The sequence below is a fragment of the Mus musculus genome, chromosome 3 (assembly GCF_000001635.26).
Source record: "Mus musculus strain C57BL/6J chromosome 3, GRCm38.p6 C57BL/6J".
Classification (NCBI taxonomy): Eukaryota; Metazoa; Chordata; class Mammalia; order Rodentia; family Muridae; genus Mus; species Mus musculus.
Window position 1 is genome coordinate 59,314,697 of NC_000069.6, and position 24,185 is coordinate 59,338,881.

Here is a 24,185-nt window from a genome sequence, read left to right on the forward strand (position 1 = left end):
GTAACCAGCCACAGCAAGGAGTGACTCCCTGTGCACACCCTTCACACTTTTGAATCGGAAAGAGAAGACATGAAGTTTATGTTTGCACTGAAAAACAGAAAATCAAATTTAGTAGTCCTCATAAGACGTCTCCTTTGGTCTTTGGTTATTTATGTTTTCCTATATTTTATGCTACATTTCATGCAGAAGTATTTAAATAAGTAAAGGAGTCATGGTTTGGTTTTATCAGATTTAAAATAGGTTTTAAAATGTGGATCATACAGGCCTACTCCAGATAGTGTGGTAGCAGACCTTTTGAAACTGGTGCTTTTTTATCTCATATTTACATAAAGAATGAATTATGGTAGGTTTAAATATTTATGTATTCATTAACGATTTTTTTTAAACCTGTGGTGGACCAAACTACTGATTTGAAAGCTGTGGCAGGTCTCGCGGGAGTGGACACATTAGCTCTTCACTCGACCGTGGCGGTGGGGTGAACATTTTTTTTTTTTTTGCATCACTTTAATTTGAAATGTTGATCATTTTCATAAGCACTTTATAAACTTCGTTCGCATTTATGAAGGACTTGGCTTCGCTTTTGTTGTGGTCCAAAGGTGCTGAAACGGATTGTTGCTTAGTACTTCCGCTTCTTCAGGGCTTCTGCAAGAGCCACCTGGAGGACTGTGGGAGTCTCTCAGAAGCAGCTGCACTCAAATTTGTTCCCAGTGGCAAAATCTTTATCCAGATTCTTCATGAAGGTACAACCTATAACCACGGGAGGCCAGAAGAACCACGGTGGAATCGGTCCATTTTACTTACTGCCAGTTTTGGTTTAAAAAAAAAAATAACTGTCCAGTTTAGGTTCTTCAGAACCTCATGCCAACTTGAGAAAAATAAAATAAAATCTCACAGCTGGCCTTAGATTCCACAGTGCTCAGACTTGACATGGTTTCCAGAGGGTTCTGGTAGTCATCAAAGGTATACTTGCTGTTAATTTTGTATGGTAAGTATTTACAATTTTGAATTTAATTATTAATGTTGGTGTCAGTCTTGGTTGTGTATTGCTTCTACTGTATTTATAAACCGGTGCAAAAAGCACAAGTAAAGTAAATTATACATCAAAATTTATTATAAAGAAATAGTAACTATTTTAACTTTGTTCAAGTATGTGGTAATTTGCTCCTATTAGAGTGAAAAAATACAGTAAATTATTATCAGTTTGTGTAACTTAAGAGTATTCCGTATAATATTTTTTTAGAATTAGATGCATACAATTTTGAATGTGAAAATTGCAGGGCATTTTAAGACATGTAGGGATCTTTCCCTGTCCTTTGTTGGGTTCACTTTCTTTTTGCCATATGATTTCACATGTAATGTAGTCAAGCATACTGTGAATAGATTGTCTATGAAGAGCAGACCCTGTAGAACTACTTTTTTAAAATGTAGCTAGTACGACTTCAGATGATTTCTTTCGCAGATTGTTATTATAAATAATTTATATCTTCCTAGGTGAGTTACCCATTGCAGAGTTTGACTCATTCAAATGACCTCAGATCCATGTTTGCTTACTTTGCCATGGCGACATCGTGTGAACTGCTGTGTACACTGTGAAATATACCCCTCCAGCCTGCTTGTTTTGTGTTTACTCTGGGCTGGAAAAGACTTTGCCAAACATTAAAGACCATTCTTCCCACCGAGTTCACATTCTCTCTGCTCTCAGACAGTGCAGTACATTTCAGTGGTCCCATATGTCCGCTTTGCTTTCCTCTCCAGAGTCATTCTTAAAATTCACGAAGCTATCCTCCTCCCTCCCCCCGCCCCGGGTAATAGACCATATGATTGCATTCGCAAAACCACCGAAGTGTGAATGTTGTGCCTAGTGAGTGGGCCATATCCTGTCCTCTCTGGTCTTAATTCAATGATTGTTGATGGTTAAAACTCCAGCTTCAATCTGAACCTTGTCCTTTTCGTAGCTCAATATTGTGAACAGCAGAACGAGTGTTAGAACTGCATAGCATTTGTTTGCACTTTAAACTTTGCAGAAGTTAATTTATTAATCATTTTGCACATGAAGGCTATGGTTATTCCTTTGTCGTTGTTTGTTTTATTTGTTAAGATGAGGAAGGTAAATCATGCTAAAGCCCTCTAGTTCTGAGATGCCGTGGGGGATGAGGAAAAACCTAGAGCTCTTTGCCCTGCGCGTTACAAGGAAAGCAACTGGAATTTTAAATTTAGTTATTATATTTACTGCCACTTAATTCTGCATTCTGAGAGGTTTTTTTTTTTCTTTCATAGCAAATGCATGTGGTTGGCATTAAAATTGTCCTAAGGAAAAAGCTCTATTGCAGAACCTTGTCATTTGCTGGGTGGGTTGCAGATAGGAAATTAAAGACCAGACCTTGAAATCTAATGGAATTGGGTATACTTACCATTTCTGGCTATAAGAACCCCTTAACATCTGTGTTATATTGTAAGCTGAATCTTTAGAGGGTGGCATTTCTTGTTTTATGTACCCTTTTTCATCTAAAAGTAGAGGGAGACTACTCTACGGTGGGTATCATTTGACCTCTGGCAGCCATAGAGTACCAATGTTAACTGGAGTCAGCTCATGTCTGAGGTAGGGGCCAAAAGAAAGTAGGCATTACGGAAAGTAGGCATCAAGTTCCAGATGAATGGCATGTGCTAACAAAGCTCTTGGTCTTAGTGATCTGGGCTAACTGAATGACTTTTGCTTTTTTAATTTACAAGGCTCCTTTATAAATAGATGAAATAAATTTATAAGTAGATGAAATTTGGACAGAAGCCAGAGAAATTATTCTAGAAAAATCCCAGTCTTTAGAATAAAAGAGGTGAATCATATGATACTCCCACATATATTTGGGTTAAATTAAACATGTAATGTTAGTACGGTGAAATATGAAAATAAAACCCACCATTTAAATACAGTGAAACTTGATTATATAGAAGCAGTTGTCTAGACTCGTGGAGGAATTCTGCCTTAGAAAGTCTGTCTTCAGAATGGCTCTGAACCATGGGTGCCTGAGCAAGGCTTTAAAGTTATAAGGAAGTGTCACTGTACCTGTAGAGCATTTCAGGATGACAGGTGTGGACAAATGTGAAACCCGCTTTGCACTTCCCAATGTGTGAGCATTAGGCTGCCCTGTACATGTAGAAAAGCTAGCCTGCATTTGTTTTGTCTTGTTTGGTTTCATTTTTAACGCAGGTATTAAAACAATGGGAACTTTCAGTGTGAACAAATGGTAAACTATTAATCATAATCAGAACAGTTCTGCGCTTGTTTTCTGTAGGTTTTATCAAAATGTTTGTAAACCAGTGACAAAATATTTGTGCATTGAGATTAACACGGGCTGCAAACCTAATCTTTCACGTTGTCTCCATTCATTCTGTGTGCGATGTTTGTAACATTGGTGGAAAACAGACACAAGGCAGCTGGCAACTGTTAGCGGAAGAAAGGTCTTTTTACTGAAAATTCAGGTGCATTCGCCATTTGTTAATTTGTAGCGGATCATTTTCTCTTAATGTTTTTTATTATTTGTTGGCAAAATCAAAGTGCCTTAAGTTAAGAGTTTGCTTTGAAATCCATGGAAACTCGGAATCAGTTCACAGTGCATTTATTTACAAGTCTCACTGCATGTCCATTGTAAATTTAATACTGTAAATGTATTCGGATTCATTTACATGCCTATGGCTGCCTTTGATTAAACTTCTTCCAAAAAATAAAGTCTGCAGATGTTGGCTTTTGTTCCATTCAGTTTCTCCCTTCCTGTCAGAGGACCTGGATGTAAGTTGTTGCATAATCGGCACCAAGCACGTTCTGTGCTCTGCATTTATAGACGCCAGAATCTGAGGCTCGTAGATTCTGAATGACCAGCGTACCTTGTAGGGGAAGCATCTCACTTCTGTGGGGCCTTCTTTCTGTCGCCGTTGAGAGCAGGGAGTATCCCGGCGTCTCCCAGGTGATTTGTGGCTTGGGGACTCCCAAGGCCACACAGTGGAGCTGCATTGCCTCTCCTGTCCTCCTGAGCATGCTCCTGGGAAGGTAGTTTATAATTCGGGGAGGGTAGGCCACAATCGTCACGGGAACACTAATAACTGCCTGGCCAACGCTGTTTTGAGCCTTACAGATATAATTTCCTCTGTCATGAGCTGTTGTTTCTTTGATGACCAACGTGCCATTTTCATGCAATATGTATTTTCCACCGACTTGAGGTCTGTCGATTACAAGGCCACCTGGCGTAGTCCATTTGACATTTGGCTTAGGGATTCCATCAGACACACAATGCAGGGATAGCGATTCCCCACCGGCGCTCTTTATCATCCCCGGTTCGTATGTCAGAATGACTGGCTTCTGTCCAATTTCTAACAGGATGAGTTTCTCGATGTAGCCAACCTTATTTCTTGCTGTACAGCGATACTTTCCTGACTTGTTCCGAGTTGCTTTGTAAACAATGAGAGAACCATTGCTTGCCATCAGATATGGGGAATTTTGTGGCCCATTAGCAAATTGTGTGCCATCAGGTAAGATCCAGATAATTTCAGGTGTTGGGTTCCCATCCACAGAGCAGTTCATTGCTACAGGCTTGCCAACCTGGGCAACTACTTTTTCATTGAATGGGTTTCTGAATGTTGGTCTTCTCAGCATTTCCAGTACTTTTAACTGCACCACCAACACACTCTCTCCTCCTTCGCTCCGAACCACACAGGTGAAATCCGCAGAATCAGAAAGCCTTATGTTCCGAATTTCCAAGGTTCCATTTTGATGCACGGTGATTCTGCCTCCGTAGTATGGAGCCGTGAGGAAAATATTGTCTGGCATAATCCATGTGATCTGGGGTGGTGGGACCCCATCTGCTCTGCAGTCCAAGTGTTTTTTGGAGTGCTGAATGGCTGTGGCTTTAATAACAGTTTTGTTTGCATACAAACCATTGATTAATGGAGGCCTAGAGACAATATCCAGTTTGTATGTCTTAGTGTCATCCCCACTAGGATTTTGAGCTACACACACATACTTCCCAGAGTCAAGCGGTTTCACTTTATTGATGGACAAAGTTCCATTGGCATGAAATATGAACCTGTCATTGGAGAATGAAATGACATTGTTGGAAGGCAGCAACCAAAATACATTTGGCTTGGGTTCCCCAGTGACCTCACAGTCCAGGACAGCTGTGTCTCCAGCCTTGATCCTTACATTGCTCCTGTAGTTTTGCCTTATCCGTGGGATGGCTGTTAGAACTGTTAGGTGAACTTTCATTTCATCTTTCCCTAAGGTGTTCTGAGCAGAGCAAATATAATCTCCTTCCTCTGCCATCCCAACTTTGTTGAAATACAAGGTTCCGTTGTGGAAGAGGGTGTACCTCTTGGTCCTGTAGCCACTGTCATCAGCTTGTGCTACATTGTTCACCACTGTTCCATCAGGCAAACTCCAGGATACCTCAGGCACAGGGGAGCCAGAAGCCTTGCAGTCAACTTGGAAATCTTTCCCATGGAGTACTTGCTTCTTAAAATGCTGCTTGTGTTCAATTTTGGCAGGTGTCAGTCTTAGGCGGACATGCATCAGGACCAGGTCATCTCCCATTTTGTTTCTTGCCACACATAAGTAGTCACCACCATCCTTTTCTGTCACCGATCCAATAACCAAGGAGCCATTTGGGTAGACATGGATCCGGCTGCCCATTCTAAGGAGAGAAGAGACAAGCGTGAGAATGCAGCGGGGAGAATTGGGGCTTAGGAGATGACTCAGTTGGGAAGCTGCCTAGTGCACAATTTTCAGACCTGAATTTGGATCTCCAGCGCCCACAAAGAGTTAGGCAAGGTGGTCACATCCATACCCCCAGAATGGACACAGCTGGCCCCCGGAGCTTGCTCGACAGCTGGTGTACCTGAAAGTACCTACAGCTCTAGGCTCAGTGAGAGGCCCTCCTGAGAGTAAGGTGGAAGCAATTGTGTAAGACCCCAATGCTTATTTACTTCTGGCCACCACACATGCACACACCAAAATGAACGAGCATACCTTGCACAAACACATAAAAAGACTAAATATTGTCACCAATGTAGACACATTTACAGAATATTATACTATGTAGAAGCAGCCTTATTTATAGGATGTTACTTCCCTCCAGCCTTACTAAGAGCTGACTGGCACAGTTGTACATACATGTAAGTAATTTAGTAGGAAATTGTGACACATAGATAAAATGAAAATGATTATCACGATCAAGCTCATCACCTTGTCACCTTTCCTTCTTCCTCTTCTTCTCTCCCTCTCCCTTTCCCTTTTCCTCCCCCTCTCCTCCTCTTTCCTTCCCTCTCTCTCTCTAACATGGCATTATCTTTATGGATTATTTTTTAAAGCTGTTAAAATGAAGACCAAAGTCACTTATTGTTATCTAAGCCATTTGCTTAAAAAAGCTTTGTAACAAAGCATAATTTGCTGGAGACAGTATTATTTTCGAAATGGCCTTCAATCAGCTCTTTTTTATACAACTTTTAGAAACAGCTCACTGGTGAGAAGGATGCTGGAAGTAGCCAGTTCTTAAGACATTTTATATATCAAATGGATCCACAAAAATAGCATATCCTGCTAATGAAAAACAACTCGAGGGTATGTGCTGAGTTAATGCCTGATGCTAATTTTTAAATGTGTTAACGAAGCAACTTTTTAGTTATTTAACTAGAAGCAATCTGTCCATTGCCTGCTGCAGAGGACAGCATTCTAGGATGAATTAGAAGTTGAATCACCTGCTGCGTAATTGACACAGTTGACCACCAGGTGGCAGACCCTAGCTTTAGTGTTAAGAACATGCTCAAACACACCTGTGTTTTTCCCCCTTTCTTTTGACAACATGAGGTAAACAGAATACTTGGAGCTCAGGCTTCAAGGCAAGAATGTTTGAGAAGTGATGTGGGGTAGGTCTAGGCATTGGTGTTCTGGCGTGATGGTTATGTGTAGCAGACACTAAGGACTAAAGCCCTAAATGTTGGTTCTTGACAGTCCCTCCCTTAAACTGTGTTACACTGTATGGGACCAGACTTACGCACATTGCTTGGTTTCTCGTAACAGTGATTCAGATAGAGCTGGTCAGGGACATTGACCTCGTGCTTAGGAAAATTCTCAAGTTGCTTACATGGGCCATTAAGTTTGAGACCCAGACTCAAATTCTAGTGTGCATCACAATTACCTGAGGGGCTTCTAAGAACACAGACTCTTTATCAAAACAATCCCTGCTTCTGATTCAAGTTCTTGGTTAATATTAATGATACTGGTAAAGAGGCAACCTTAAAAAAAAAAAACCTAAGGTGACAAGCCTCAAATCTGATCCACCATCGTTACAATATGTAACATCCTCCATTAACCAACACTTGAAGAATAGTGACATAAGAAAAGGCTTATCTGCTTCGGAGAGGGCTGGGAACTACCAAGTAGCTTTGAAGTAAAAAAACTTCAAAAAGAGACAAAACATCAGTTTGACAAGACTGTCTTTCCTTCAGCTGTCAACTTGGCAAGGCCTAAAATTAACTGAGAGTCTCAATTGGTGGGTTTTTGCATACTACACTGGCCTGTGAATATGTCTGTGCAGGATTGTGTTGATTGACAAAGGGATACCAGCCCTCCCTAGTTGACACCATCCCTAAACATTTTGGTCTGACCTGTGTAAGAAATCTAGCAGAACATGATTCAGTAAGCAAGCAAGCAGCATGTCTTCATGCTCCTTCTTCAAGTTCCTGCCTTGAGTCTGCCTTGAGTTCCAACTGTGAGTTCTCTCAATGTTGGACTATAACCTGTAAGCTGAAATAAGCCCTCTCTTCCCCTGAATTGTCTTTGGTCATAGTGTTTGTCACAGCACCAAGAATAAGCTAGGACAAAGGTGATATAACAGGTATAAATATATGCACTTGATATGGTACCACCTGGATATATAATATATAATATTATTAGATATAATATTAGATCTAAGGAATTAAGTTCAATGCAATGATAGTAGATATGTCAATATTTAATTTTTAATATACATATATACATAGAAAAACATATACATATATGTATATACATACACATATATACGGAAAAACTAAGAAAAACCTGAGTTGGACCACACTATAGAGAAAACTGATCTAATACACTTTTAAGGATACTTCATTCAACCAGTGTAACACACAGTCATATCATCAGCACATGGAATTTTCTCTAGGTGAGTTCACATGTCAAGTGTCAAATTTTTAAAAATTTAAATTTTATTGTATTTCTTTTCAGACAAGTGAAATTCATTAAGAATGAAAAGCCATATAGTAAAGTGGAAATTAAATAACATGCTACTAAGTGGACAGAAGGCAATTGAAACTTAAAAGAGAATTGTAAGAACATTAAAATTGCAACAAACTATCAAAACTGTATGATAGAAAAATCAGTATTGAGAAAAATTTATAACATGATATGCAATCTTAATAAAAAGTTTTCAAACACAGGATCCTCAAGGACTTAGGGAAACAAACAAAAAAATTAAAGGAAAAGTAACATAATAAAAAACTAAAAACTAAACAAAACCCCAAAAAAACAAAAGGGCAATGAAATCTGTGAGTTTAAAAAAGGAGAATAAATACCATCTCTAAACCTTTACATAGATTAATAAAGAAAAAAGTTGACAGTCACATAAATCAAAATGGAAACATTATTGTACTACTAACAATAGTTAATAATATTGTAACTTGGCAGGATCTAGAATCACTTAAGACGCAAGTCTCTAGACAAACCTAAGAGGATCATCTAGATTGTGTAGATTAGGTTAGGATCTGAGCATGACTGGAGAGGTTTTATTGATTAATTGAATTGAAAAGACACATCCTAAATGTGGACAGTGTCTTCTAGCAGCAGCGACATAAGAAGATCCAAAGCAAGAATATTGACGCCCTTTGACCCACTTCCCCTGTTTCTTGTTAGTAAACTGACCTACTCTGTTGCAGCTGCCTTTGCTGACATCAGAAGTCAGCCTCCTTGGTCTGTCAAATTGAACTGAAGACCAGGCCTTTAGTGCCAGACTGGAGTTACTGACACTCAGCTTCAGGGACAGTGTAGCTCCTGGCTCTCGGCATTTCCAGTGTGAACACAGCAATTGGACTCCCCAGACCTTGTTGTGGAAGCCAATTGCATTCCTGATTAGTACATATTTATGCTACTGGTTCTGTTTCTCTAGAGAACCCTGATGCTACAGAAACACAAAAGATTATTTTAAAACTACTATGAAAAAGTATATGGCAAAATCACATGAATTTTAGAAGTACTGTGCAAGTTTCTGGAAGCATGTGGCCTTCTAAAACTGATCAAGAAATAGAAACTGTAATTAAACATTATAGCAGTAATGAAATGTCTTCTGTCTAATAAAAATCTTAATATCTTACAGCTGTACTGATGGTTTATATGAATATGTAAAGAGTTACTTCCATTTCTTAAAGTATGAATAGGCAACCCATTTCCATCATTCTAAGCCAAAACACAGCAATAAAAAAAAAATTAAACCCATACCCATGATGAACACAAATGCAAATTTTCTCAATAAAATAGAGGTAAACTTAGTTCAGCATTTCAATATGTTCATAGAACATGATCAATTAAGGTTAACCCCAGGAATGCTGGGGTGGCTTAACATTTCAAATCAATAAACTTAATACAACACAATCAAAGACAAAGCCATGTGACTATCTTTATAGAAGCAAAAGAAGCAATTGGTTGAGTCTTAGTGTCCTTTTATAATGAGTCAACAAATCTATGCTGAAGGAACGTATCTCAAAATATTAAACCCTATATATGAAAAAGTCTACCATAAATATCACACTGGACTAAAGGGCTAAAAGTGTGTCTTCTTAGGTTGGAACAAAACTCTGTTTTCACTGTTCTTACTCAAAGCCAAAAGAATTATTAACCTGTTGTTTCAATGAAAACCCCATCAAAATTCCAATCACTTCCTTCCAAGAGGTAAATAAAGCAATCCTATAATTCCTATAGAGCCACAAAGAGTCAGAGTAGCTGCAGCAATTCTGACAGTGTGTGTGTGTGTGTGTGTGTGTGTGTGTGTGTGTGTGTGTGTGTGTGTGTGTGTGTGCATGCGCACGTGCATGAGAGAAAGAGCTAGAGCGAGCTGGTGTTGTGAAAATAAGTACAAAGTTGATAAGTGAACTATTGAAGATACCGAATGTCAAGATGGGAAACACATACAGAGGAGAAAATATATGTAAGCATGTGGATTCTAAAGTTCACCCTCTTTAGCTAAGCACTTTAAAACTTTACATCTTAGTGAACTACAGTCTAACATTTAAGGTAATTTTGATTCCTGAAAAACCTGAAAATTAATATTGACATTTAAATTAAAAATTACAAATTTATTCATTATATTGTGTACCAACTTACTGTAATACTAGGGAAAAAAACCTTCAATTTCCAAGTGTCCATGTAAATTCATATGTACTATGTTTAATTTCTATTGCATGTATATTTTAATAAACAAGTGTAAACGGAAAAGCACTCAGCTTCATCTCTTTCTAGCATCCTATAAAAGCATTGCACAATGTCATGAAGAACACAATTTATAGTCCACAAGCTATAATTTTTGCTTTTCAGAAACAGGATTTACTATATAGTGAAGAGTGTACAGTGAATATCAATTTTTAGAAAGAGCACAGTAAAAAAGGTTTGTATAGGTAACACCAAGTAAGCAAAGGAGATAATTTTAACAGAAAGGCTTACCTGTGCCACTGGTCAATGACAACCTTGGATGGTAACTTCCAGATTATTGTAGGTTTCGGATCCCCAGTAGCTGAGCAGTTCAGTAGTAATTTCTCACCCAAATTCACCTCTGTCCATTTCTGCGAGGCAGTTTCTATCCTGGGAACTGTCTCTTGCTCTTCTACTCTTAGAATCACTACCCTTCTCTCTGAGCCCGAGGAGCTGGTAGCAATGCATTCATAAGTGCCCCTGACTGAAGAAACGATGTTTCTTATATACAGGGTCCCATTTGGATACAAGAAAAACCTGGAATGAGTCAACTGCAGTGGTTTTAGTTCAGTCCCATCATAGAGGACCCAATGAACACTGGGCTGGGGAGTTCCCTTTGCAGTGCAGGGCAGTTTCAAACTTTCACCTAAAACGCCAACGATGGCTTGTCTCTTTTGCTCTATAATAACAGGGGGAGCTGTGATGACTTGTATCTTAACCAACAGTGAATCCTGGCCAGATGGGTTGTTGGCTACACACTTGTAAAAACCACGGTCATAAAGACTCAAATTATGGATGATCAACGTTCCATCGGGTGTCACCCAGACCTTCCGGCTTCCCTCGGGTGTTTCCGAGACCACTGTTTGGTTTGCGAGTATCCAGGAAATTGTAGGTCTTGGCATACCTTCTACTCTACACTTAAGTTTCACAGTACTTCCGGAATGAGCTGTGATCTCCTTGACATGACTCTCCAGAATCCTAGCAGGGTAGGAGACCACAGACAGAGTGACATGAAGGTGGTCTACACCTAGTGGATTAGAGGCAGCGCACAGGTACTGTCCACGGTCCTGAATGCTGACCCTCTGGATGGACAAGGTGCCATTGGGAAGCACATGAAACCGGGTTTTCTGTATCCCTCGGGATATTTCACGTCCTGATAAAATGAAAAAAAAATTATAGAATTCATGATCATTGTTGAACTGACAAAAAATACAATGAAATTGAAAAGCATAGTCTTCAGGTGGTTAAAGCTGTTTTTCAATTTTTTATTCACATAAACTTAAATTTAAAATCCAGATAGTTCAACATGATATTTATGTAAAATTATATATATACCTATATATATATGATCAATTTTCAAAGTATTTTGGCCTTAACATTTTTATTCATTTATTTTAATGTTTTTATTTTTGAATAGGTCATTTCACCCTTTCTCCTCCCTCCAATTTCTTCATTTATCTCCTCTTATTTTTATTCATTTATTTTAATGTTTTCATTTTTGAATAGGTCATTTCACCCTTTCTCCTCCCTCCAATTTCTTCATTTATCTCCTCTTGCTCTTTCAAATTTATGGCCTCTTTTTCTTTAATTATTGATATATATATATAAACATGATCTGCTCAGCCTATACAATGTATAAACCTATATGTATATGGTTTTAGTGCAGACAATTTAATATCAGAGAAATAATTGGTCCTAAATGTTGTTTTAAAATGTTTTAAGACAGAATCTAATTTTATAGCCTAGGCTGGCATTGAATTCATCCCCGTTGCTGGCAGTATAGGCATGTACTATCCTATCTAGCCTTAATAATTACTCTCTTAAACTTCCCTTATCAATACGTTTTAATGATTTGTGTGTATATGTATGGGCACATGCATGCCATTGCCAGTGGGTAGTGATAAGAAAACAATCTGAGGGAGTTGGTTCTCTCTGCCATGTCTGTTCCAGAGACTAAGCTGACGTCATCAAGCTTGGCAATATGTGCCCTTTACACACAGAGCCATCTAGCTGCCTCCCAAACCATTCTTAACACATTATAAAAAAGAAACGCTTGGCAATATGTGCCCTTTACACACAGAGCCATCTAGCTGCCTCCCAAACCATTCTTAACACATTATAAAAAAGAAACGCTTCTAGTAGGGGTAGAGAGATGGCTCAGCAGGTGAGAACACTAGTTGTTGTTGCAGAGAACCTAGATTCAGTTCCCAGTGCACACATGCTGGCTCACAATTATCTGTAGTTCAAATTCCAGGAAGTATGATAACCTGTTCTGACCTGTGTTTACTTCAGGCACACGTGTGCATATACACATATGCTGGCCAAACATGCATACACATAACATAAATATAAAGTTTAAAACCTTCTGGTAGGGGCTAGAGAAGTAGTTCCAGCTCCAGGAAATCTGGTACCTCTTAGTGCGTACACACACACACACACACACACACACACACACACACACACACACACACTTAAAAAGTCAAATCTAGCTTTTATATTTTGAAGAAATTTAAAACTAGTGTTGGTTCTTTGATTACTATCCTGAAAGATCTGATCGTGTCCCTGTTTTGTAACTAAGGTATAGCTAATGGTTCCAAGTACCTGATGAGACTCTGGTCCAGTGGATGGTGGGCTTTGGGTCTCCAACAGCCTCGCAAGGAAGAAGGACATCTGAATTAGTTGGAACAGTAAAGCTTGCAGCCTTTCCTCCAATTATTCTTGGTTTCTTCAATATAGTCTTAGGCAGAGAGTCATAGGGCAGGTGTTTGGAAGTTGGGTTTTGAGCAGGTTTCTTATCAAAGACACTCTTTTCTGCATGCCTCTGTGCATTCCAATGCAAGGCATGAGTGCTGGCCTCTGGAAAGCTGAGGTGGGGTGACAGGCTTATTTCTGGCCTTTTGCCCTTTTCAATGGTTTCTGAGTATGACCTGAGCTGAAATTTGTTTTCTGGCCAGGGAGAAGGCTTCCATTGAGAATCCTGTGGTTTATCCACTCTTGGTGCTGGCATAGGAGTGGAGGTCAACAGACTAGAGAGGGGAAAGTCAGTGGATCCAGTTAAGATCTCAGGATTGGGGCTAGCCTCTGCTGAGGGTTGCTGCAGATCTATATCGTGCCTTGAAGATTCATATATGGTGACCATCCTATTTGACATCATCTTGAAAACTGCTGGGACCTCACTGTCTGTAACCACAACCTTAGTGAAGGGAGGAGGGGAAGGAGTAGGCATTCGGGGTGCCCCACTGCTGAGGAGTGGTGGTGTGGCGGAGGCTCTTTTCATTGCGGTGCTCTCCTGTGATTTGCTCAACAGAGTTGTTTCCGAAGCTGTTATATTTCCCGAAGTATGAGTGCATTTCTGGGGCAGTTCAGTTATGCCCAGGAGAGAAGCTGCTGAGTGAGGAGCAGCTGTACTTACAGTCCTACCAGTGACTTTTCCCGGGGAATGACTGAAAGCCAAGGGAGTATCAGTTGTTGTTGGAACTGAGTATGTGCTATAGCCAGAAATCTGCCTGGGGGTGATGGTTGGGCCTTTCCTGTTCTTCAGAGACCCCTTTGTTTGGTCTTTTGCTTTTTTGGATCGTACTTCTTGGGTTTCAGAGATAATGGCAGATGCAATAACAGGAGGAGTTGTCACTGTGGGGGTTTCCACTGACAGGAAGCTTAATGTACTAGATCTCTTTCTTGTGGTGCTAGGAAGCACTAGGAAGGAGTTGATGAAGGGCTGCTCTTTCCCTGCAGAGAGACTTCTGGCACCTTGCACTTCAGTGCCATTGCGCCGAGTGGCAGCCATTGTTGCAGACTGAGCTGGCGTCAGACTTGCCAAGAGTGTTGTAGAAGGTGAGGAGGAACCATGATCTGTGGGTAAAAGAGGAGCTTTTTCAGGAGGCTTAGTGGCTGTGTTCTTTTGTAAACCAAACTGATGCAGATTCTTTAGCATCCCCTCTTTGTTATGGTTATTTGCAAAGATTGGGTGCCAGGGAATTTTTCTTCTTGAGAGTTTTGTGCTTGTTGCTTTTGTTGGTATTGAGGGTTGGCTAAGTGGACTGGAAAGTGGTGGTGTCACCACTAAATCTGTTCCAGCTTGGATGGTCCTAGGCATGCTCAGGTGACCACTAGTGTCTATAGGAGTTTTTCCCAGGGATATGGATGTTGGAGCAGAAATCATGCTTGCTTCAGTGGGAGTCATGTGGGTACTTTCACTTCTGAAATAGTTTATAGTGGTTGTTATTGTCTCTATATCTACATCTTGTTTGTTCTTCAATAGTAAAGATGGCTTCTTGACCACAGTGGTAGACTCTTCTGAAATAATCCCAACATTGTTAGCTTTGGGGAGGGTAGTGTGGGATGAGCCTGTAACTGACAGTGCTGCCGTAGCCATGGTGAGCCTTTCTGTGGAAGAACAGGTTCGGCACATCCCAGGGGGCTCCGTGGCTGAAACTTGACTTATATTTCTGTTAGCAGGTCCCTTGAGTGCTGGCCTCACAATCCTGTGTCTATGCCGACGGAGAACTGGAGTTCTATATGGACTTATAGCTCGCCCTCTGCTCCAAATTGTCCTCTCTCTTCCCACGTTACCTGTACTGTTGTTTCTAGGAGTTTGAAATAAAGAAGGGGCAGTGGTGTGGGAATCTGAAGGGCGCTTGGAGAAGCCTGGATCTTTAGTAGTGTGAGCCAAGGAGTTATTACTGCTAACTCTACTTACTTCTGTTAAAGGTATCTGAGGTCCATAACTTTCTGTTGGATTTGCTGACTGCAGGACTGTATTGGCTTTGTTGGTGAAGCTACTAAGCATGGTGGTATAGCCATAGGTAGCCATGGCTCCCCCTGTTGCGGGGTGTGCACTTTGGGAAGACGTTCTCCCCACCTGAGCAGAATCTTGAATTTCAGCTACTGATGGAAAGATAATGATTGGGTTTTGATGTGTTGTATCTTCTATCTTGCTTGTTACAGGTCGGTTCATACTCTTTGACACAGCTGCACTGTCCACAACATTAAATAATTTGAAATCAGGAAGGTGCGTGGGTAGTAGTGTTTGCGGATTCACGGTGGAGGAGACTTCTGTGCCAGAAGCTGAACTTGTCACAAAGCCATGATTTACTGGTCTAGAGTCAGCAGTTGGTGACCTTTCTGGGACACCAAAAGCCTTAGTTTTCAGAACCGTGAATTCTTCATCTGGAGGAGTCAGGCCGGAGGCGTCTTTTTCCTCCCCAGCGAGTTCCACAAGTGGAATAGCCAGTGGCGTTGGCTTTACTGTGGTATTTTCTTGCTTCCTTAGAACAGAATTCTTCTTTGCTTTTTCTAAAAGTGCTGCCCAGTGTTGGGGGTCAATTCTCCGAGCAGAGAGAGGGAGCTGCCTCCTGTGTTCCCTGAATCTCCGGAGAGTGGAATCCCCACGCCGTCGATGTGTTAAGTCTCTATGTTTGTTTTTCTTATGTATCCCAGAGACTTGTTTTCCAGCCTCTGTCCCTGTCAAAGATGATGCAGGGAGTTTCAAAGATGGTGGCTGCTTAAGGAGAACACTGGGCTTGGGTTCTTCAAGTCCAGATCCATCTATGTCCCTGTCATGCTCAATTGTCCTTTGACCTTTCATTTGGACTGAAACTTGAAAACTGGAAAAATCAGCCCCTGATGGGTTGGCTGCTACACATCGGTAATGGCCTTGATCTTTTGGTGTAGCCTGTAATATTCTTAAGGTCCCATTGTTAAGAATTTGCATGTCTCTTGATGACTGAGAGAACACAGTGTTCCGGGGAAGAATCCAGCTAATAGAAGCATCTGGAATACCAGTGGAAAGGCATGGAAGATCGAGTATCTCACCCATAATTACTGTGTGCAGAGCTCCATTTTCATGCTTGTTTTCTACATAGGGCTCTACCACAGTTATCCTGTATGTGAGAATATCTGCATCAGCATCATTGGTGCTTATGCAATGGTAAAGACCTGCATCAAAGGTATCAGCCATCTGGAGTTCCAACTTCCCCTTTTTGTCTATTAGGATTCGCCCATCCTCACTAACATAAGGGGCTCTCACTTTACTCCCATCAGCTAAAACCCATTCCAAGTGAGGTGAAGGGTCACCTTTGCCCGGACAGTCCAGGGCAATAGTGCCGCCAACCAAAACAGTATGTTCCAGTCTGGTATTGTTCATCATCAGAATCATGGTCCATTTGCGTTTCACCGGTCTCATCTCTGCCTTTGGTAAAGTGATTTGAGCATCCGTGGAAAATTGGATCTGTAATGTGCTAAGTGTGGTAGCAGTTCTGTTGAGCTGCAGGGAAATTTTTTCTTGTTGGAACCAAAAAGGATCTGCTTTGAAATCAGCCTCTATGTTGGTAAAAGTGTCTTCAGGCCTAAGAGCCACCTGTTGATATTTGGGAGACAGCAGTGGAGTCTCAGTATGCTGGGGCTTCCTTTCTAATATCAGAGGAGAGTCACTGTACAAAGCCAGGAGTTGCCACACTGGCTGGATGTGATTATAATTGACACTGCACACAAGATTTGTTGAAAATGACATATTTAGCATGATGTAGTCATTTTCTTCAGTGAATGCAATTGGTAATGTCCTAGAAGGCTTTTGGATACTACAGATCACATTGGCCTTATTTCCAGACAGGTCTGTCATGTTCAAAGACAAGGAGCCAAAAGGTTCTATGAAATCTTGAGGTGAGACGGAGGCAGATCCATTGTCCTCCTGAATACCCAGGCTTTTTGACTTCAGTGATGGATCAATGGTTGGCTTTGTACACAGGAACGAGCCAGATGGAACCATAGCAATAGATCTGCCTTTAGAGATCCTGGGGTTCATGCAAAGGGGACACTGCTGAGGACTGGAGGGGATTCTTTCCTTCTTGCATTTTATTATATCTAGGAATAAAAATAACTTAATTATTTTCAAAAGTTGTGGTCTCTTTATAAATTAGCACATGAACACTTTAAAGAAGTGTTTTCACTAGGACTCAAAACAGCAATTTTGAAAATGTAATAGTTAATGACTGAGTTACTATGCTTTATGCTTCTGAAATGATTTCTAAAAATATACTGCCCACACATCATGCTACACTATAATATGCACAGGTATGGGGGTGTTATTTGCCTTATCCATAGCAGCATTTATTATGCCTAGAAAGCCCTGGATATATATTTAGTACTTGATAAAAATTGATTGAATGAAACATTTCCTTATCCAGAGAATCAAAACCATAAGCTTACATTCAGCACTTAATAACACTACAGTTCCCCATGCCAAGGTTTTAGGACAGTTGTAGACCTTCCTTTACCATACTTAAAAAGATAACGCTGCTTAGAAATCTCTAAGACCTGGGATAGTAGTAAAAAATGCAAGCATGTTTCCATTACCCCAAAACAGCTTAAGCTCTAGCTTAGTTGGGAAGGGAAGAAACTGTGTCCAGTAATATCAGAGTTTGCAAATCATATACTACTAGTCACAAAGGCATCCTGTTTGGGCACTGAGATGACATATACTTGGACATTTTAAATAGTGCTCTGATGAACCTATTTTTAAAAGCTGGTCATTCAATGCTAGATAAGAGGGATAGAATTTTCTCTGAACCAAAAACTATAGTCACATAGTCTGAGACTTCTGTGCTGTCCCATACACATAGTAATTCCTAAACCACTTGCTGAACATAGCACATAAGAGAAACATTAGATGTCTTAAATGTAATTCATGTGAACAGTTTCACACATGTGTGGTTTCCTTGTAAAGGCCCAAGCAAGTCACTCTAAACCCTTTAGGTGTGCATCTGTCCTCTCATCTGAAGTTAACCATGGTCTGAAAATATGAACTGGAAAGTTCCCCAAATAAACCTAAGTTTGAAATTGCTTGTAGTGCTGAGGACCCTGATGAAATCTCATGTTGTCTCAGTTGGTCCGACCCCGGCACAGGACACAATCATTCTTGCCCATGTAGGCACATGAAATATGTTCCACACTTAATTGCATATAAATAGCAACCTCAGGCATCTCTAAACACTATGGTATCATAGTGTTTGTGTTCAAATAATCCCTGTTTTATTAATCATGCCCTTAGATACAAGAGTGGAAATGCAGACAATTGTGTATGCCAGAGAGAAGCTACGGGCATGGTTCCTTTCTAAAGAAACTTCTCAATTTAGGAAAGAAAAAAAAAACATATTGCAAACACCTGCTGGAGTTATAGGATTTATGGTGAGAATGTAACTGTGAAATTAGGAAGAATGAAAAAGAAACTTGTGTTAATTTTGCTAACGTATTTTAAACTTCAAAAGTTTGGGCCATGATGCACAGAGATAAACACGGTATTGTTTGGCACCACTTCTGGTTTTCTGCATCCACTGTAAGTCCTGGAAAGTATCCTTCATGGACGAGGGAACACTATTATACTTCCATGTGCCATGCAATCCCACAGTCATTATTTACCAAATTTTATAAAAATAAAAATTGTGCAGATGAGGTAGGTAGAAAGAATGAAAAGCTTTGAACAACCACAAGGAGCTTTTCCAACATTACCTGCCACCTGCTGACATACTGTGTACCTTACCTGCTTGTCACTGCCCTGGATCTGACCTCATGAAGCTGAGAATGCAGCCAGCTTCTGGCCTAGTTAAACCTCATCACAGAATTATGCTCATATCTTGGGGTGTTGATGATTGCTTGTACCTGGACCAGAACTTTTGGGCCTCACGCTTGCACAGATGCAAATCCCACTGCGTCACTTCATCCGCTTTACATCAGTTTCCAGTCTCATACCAATAGTTTCCATCTCCCAGTCCTGTCATTCTATGCCAAGCCAATGGCGTGAGCTGTCTGTCTACCATGCTTAATCCCATTGCCCATTACACACACGTCTCAAGGCCTTGGCTCTGATATCCAAGCAGCCACTTCCTTTACTTCTCCCAGTGCCCTGCTTTCTTCTCTTAACCTTCAACACTCACCATTGGAATGTCTTGTTTGAATGCTTGCCTTCCCACAGGACAGTAAGCTCTGTTGGTTGATCTGTATGTCAGATTCCTGGCCGGGGGATGCCCAAGAAAGATGAAGTTCAGTAAAGATAGAAAGAAAGAAGGAGTGGGCAGGGAGAGAAGGGTGCAGGAAATTATCAGGAAGGCAGACAGCCAGCAGGACTTCAATTCTGTCACTCATATTTATTAACTTTGCTACTGGAGATGGTTTTATGGATGCTACACTATGATTTGGCGTTGCAAAAGTGTTACATACATAGATATACATAAGAGTCGAGCAGCTAGACTTTAGTTTTATATCTGTGAATAATGCATGCCGAGAAAATGTCAAAAGCAACACCTAAGAACCTAAGAATGAAAGATGCAAGAAGCTATGGGTAAATAACATTGTACTGCAGCAAGCATCAGAGAAACAGGCACATTGTGCCTGCGAGAGGCTTTCAAAATGCTTAGGGAATAGGAAAAAATTTAAGTATAAGGGTGATTTGACTGATTGATAACTCTTGTGAAATTATCAGCCAATTCAAGCACAAGAGAAGCTGTCATTTAGACATGACTGGAAGATTTTAGCCCTAATGGGTTTGTCTGTATTTGATGTGTGTGTGTGTGTGTGTGTATATAACTATATGGCAGATATGTATATTGTATATTGGCACATGATACACACACATACATTTTAAAAATCTTTTTACACGCATGTTTGAGACATATTAGAACCATGGATAACTAATAGAGAGATGGTGGACTTATTTCTTTTTACCATCTAAATGGCTACATAATAACAATTTAACTAAAAGTATTAAGTACATACTGTGTCTCAGATCTACTGCAGAGGTTAGGGATAGACAAATTAGACATAGCAGAAAGCAGCAGGCATTTCAATCTATAAATTAACAAGTCTGTAAGTTTGGTATACTGTTCATTCAAGAAAGGAAGCACAGGCACGCTACAGGAGTGGCGGGCGAGGTCATGATTCTAATGTGGATGCTCAGATAAGCAGTGTGACCCCCTTGTGGAGGTAATGCTGAGCAGAGCTGCAATCCCAGAGTACATAAAGCGGAAAAGGAAGGGAAGAGCTATAGGCAGAGGCAACAGCAGGGTTCCGAGCTGCAACAGGTGTAGTGTGTCAGCATCTGGAACACAAATTGCCTGCCTGAGAAGGGCAGGGGCTGAGGAATTTGAGACTGAGAACAGGCCTGGGCCATACTAGAGGACCTGATAGGCCAAGAACCATGGGCTTGATTCTCTATGCCACAGATGAGCAAAGTTTTCACACACAATGCCATGGAGTAAAGTTTCTCAGCCTCCCAGCTTCCCGTTATCCCACTGCAGCATAAATACAGCTGTGGATGGATACAGAGTTCATTGTCACTGGTCATTTGGGGGACTTCCTTTTCTGCATCTACATTATCTAGGACTTCCCATTACAGATAACACTTTCCCAGCTGAGTCCTCTTTTTAATTACTACTAAGAAACAATCACCCATGGAAGGAGTTACAGAGACAAAATTTGGAGCTGAGACAAAAGGATGGACCATCTAGAGACTGCCATATCCAGGGATCCATCCCATAATCAGCCTCCAAATGATGACACCATTGCATACACTAGCAAGCGTTGGCTGAAAGGACCCTGATATAGCTGTCTCTTGTGAGACTAGGCTGGGGCCTAGCAAACACAGAAGTGGATGCTCACAGTTAGCTATTGGATGGAGCACAGGGCCCCCAATGGAGGAGCTATAGAAAGTATCCAAGGAGCTAAAGAGATCTGCAACCCTGTAGGTGCAACAACATTATGAACTAACCAGTACCCCAGAGCTCTTGACTCTAGCTGCATATGTATCAAAAGATGGCCTAGTTGGCCATCACTGGAAAGAGAGGTCCATTGGACACGCAAACTTTATATGCCCCAGTACAGGGGAATGCCAGGGCCAAAAAATGGGAATGGGTAGGTAGGGAAGTGGGGGGGAGGTTATGGGGGACTTTTGGGATAGCATTCTAAATGAAATTGAGGAAAATACGTAATAAAAAAAAAAGAAACAAACAAACAAGATAGTTACCTGGGTTTCCCTGCATCCACTCGGACAACCACTTTAAATGGCAGTCACAGGTCCATGGGTTTCCATGCAAGTAAAGGCTTTCTAGGTTTGGCATAGAGGAGACCATTTCTTTTGGGAGGGAGGTCAGGAAGTTATCAGACAAGTACAGGTACTTAATGAAGGAGGTTTTAAATATCTGGAGATAGCTCAAAGAGACAAATGTGTCTGGATGGAGCTTTGTCAGCCGGTTTCCTTCTAGATGTACCAAGCGGAGCAAGGTGAGTCCGTAAAACGCCTCGGGGTTGATAAACTCAATGTTGTTGTGATCCAGGTGCAACCGGGTCAAGCTCCTGAGTCCATACAAAGTATCCTTCTCAATTATTTGGACTTTGTTATAGCTCATTTTTAAGACCTGTAAAGAAAGATATGGGCATATTTGTTTTCTCAAAGGAACTTTCACAAAGAGAGAAAAGTTTATAAATATAGAAATATGTTGAGATTAATCCTATGGGACCTTAACTCCAACTCAATTCAAACAAAGTAGTTGCCAACTAAATGTGACAATATTAGAGAAATTAGAACATACACAAGCAGCCATAAATATTAAGAACTTATCGCTAAAGGAACAGAGAGATGTCATGGTTACTTTTAAACTCTCTTTAATCTTTAGTTCTGTGTAGGAGTAAGCATCATGCCCTGGATTGGATTCAGAACGCTAAGTGGACTCAGGTGGACAGGATGCAGTGAGACAGGATCTGTGGCCAAGATAACTGTTGAGCCTGGGTGATAAGTGCACAGAAATGGTTTTATTATTTTCTTAATATTAGAATACAAAGTAATGTAGTGGACTATGGAATTTTTGTGCATGTGTCCACATTTTTTCTTGTTCATTTCCCTCTCACTGTCCTCCTGTGTGCCTCTGCCCCGCATCCGCTTCCTTTCCCTCTCCAAGATTGCCTCACTAAGTGGATTACACTCTTCTGCCTACATTTGTGTATGGTGAAAAGCATTAGTGATGATGATGACGATAATGATGATGATAATAATGACAGCAAGAGTAATTAATAATAAAAAACGTAAAAAGCAGTTTAAATACATTTAAGATTTATGAGACTATCAATGAACTTCAACTTCCCCCATTTAAACATCTTTATTGAATAATAAATAATTCTTGTGCAAAAATGTTTTGTTTTTAGATTTTAGTGGTTTTAGTTAGCAAACAAAAAAGGAGTTTTATTATGGTGTCTCCACACACATTGACCATGAACTTTGCCTCTCATTGGTTCCTATTGTCTCCCTCACTCCTGTTGGTTTTGATCCTTCCCTAAACAATTCCTTCCTTTATGTCAATATATTAACATATCTAGATTCCACCCACGAGAGAAGCCATGGTATATGACTTTCCTTTCTACCATCTCATTTCACTTCCTCCTGCCCCTTCATTAGGCCCTTCTCAGAGCACAGCATGCTGGTTTATTACAATATCCACAGGGATATAACTATATCTACCTCAACTATTTCGTCTTAGGAAATTGTCTTTTCCCCAAATTAAGATCATTCCACATCAATAGTTTTTTTTTTTTTAATCTTTTCCTGACCCTAAGTAACATCTTACTCTGTTTGCTAAGAATCCATGTATTTTAAACATTTCATATAAACATAACCATGCAATATGTGGCTTTTTGTGCCTGGCTTCCATCATGTAGCCGAATGTTTTCAAGATGTTGCAGCGCACATCAACCCTTCACTCCTTTCTGTTTCTACATAGCACTCACGTTACACAGTTTATCCACTCCTCAGCTGGCACACATCTGGCGTGCTGTCTTTTATAGTAATATGAATTTAATTGATTCTGAATTAGAAGCAAAAAATTTTGAATTTTTCATGATGCTTTAGCATTCATCAAATCCCTCTCTGATTATTTTCTAATCTAATCTAATCTAATCTTAATTAGTTCTAAGCATACCATTTTTAAAAAAGAAAAGAACATGAAATACTAATAAAAACAATAACTTTTTACATATTTTTCTGTTTTGACCTAAATTGTAATCTCTTCAAAAGAGAATTTTCTGGAATACCAACATCCCTCATAAATAAAAGCCAAACTGAGAACATAGACAGCTTTTCCCTAAATGTTACCTGGGAGTAAAACCTCAAACCCAATGTTTCTCCATCAGAGAAAAACCTGGCTAAGAGAATAAACATAGGTGGAGAATTTCATGCAGGATACATGAATGATTCCTCCTGAAGATACATGTTCCAAATGCTGTCTGATGACCTAAATCAACATTGTTACATACAGACACAGCATACTATGTACCCTAAGTCAAAACACTAGACATAGTTCCAGTTTCATGTTTAAAGTCTCTGTGAACAGTGGGTGTTATTGCTTTGATTGCTATTATGTGCTGCATGCAAATTTTGATGAATATTATGGGACATATGTACTTTATTGTGCTTTTCATGAACAACAGCATTGTTTGCTTAAAGAGTTGAGTAGTCATGCAGTGTCAATTAGCTTCTCAAGTGTCAAGATTATAAGCAGAGAAAGGGCTCCCTGTGCAGTCTCTTTTTGTTCTCCCCATTCTCATTGTTAGACTTGTCTAATCCTTAAGTTTCCCACTTCGGTGTGTGAAAACTCTTACAGCATTTTCTTCATTTGTGGGAATAATTGTAGTTTCAGTTTGAAGATGGTAGAGGATAAAA

The 24,185-nt window shown here is 40.2% G+C and overlaps 2 protein-coding genes across 24 annotated transcripts in view; one reads left to right on the forward strand and one right to left on the reverse strand.

Moving 5' to 3' along the window:
- Positions 1-3,750, forward strand: part of Med12l (mediator complex subunit 12-like) — a 313,028-nt gene extending 309,278 nt beyond the window's left edge. For 6 of the 16 annotated variants that reach the window (XM_030252646.1, XM_006501587.4, XM_006501586.4 and 3 more), the window contains one exon: positions 1-1,675. In XM_030252646.1, the coding sequence (XP_030108506.1) occupies positions 1-53 (53 nt within the window). In that variant the 3' untranslated portion in view covers positions 54-1,675. The other 10 variants (XM_017319618.2, XM_006501593.4, XM_006501592.4 and 7 more) reach the window with 4 other exon arrangements.
- Positions 2,039-24,185, reverse strand: part of Igsf10 (immunoglobulin superfamily, member 10) — a 27,704-nt gene continuing 5,557 nt past the window's right edge. For 6 of the 8 annotated variants that reach the window (XM_006501467.4, XM_006501465.4, XM_011240117.3 and 3 more), the window contains 4 exons: positions 21,501-21,891; positions 13,088-17,347; positions 10,739-11,639; positions 2,840-5,678 (listed from right to left, as the gene is read on the reverse strand). In XM_006501467.4, the coding sequence (XP_006501530.1) occupies positions 3,770-5,678; positions 10,739-11,639; positions 13,088-17,347; positions 21,501-21,891 (7,461 nt within the window). In that variant the 3' untranslated portion in view covers positions 2,840-3,769. Of the gene's footprint in view, positions 5,679-10,738; positions 11,640-13,087; positions 17,348-19,416; positions 19,493-21,500; positions 21,892-24,185 lie in introns of all 8 variants that reach the window. The other 2 variants (XM_030252616.1, NM_001162884.1) reach the window with 2 other exon arrangements.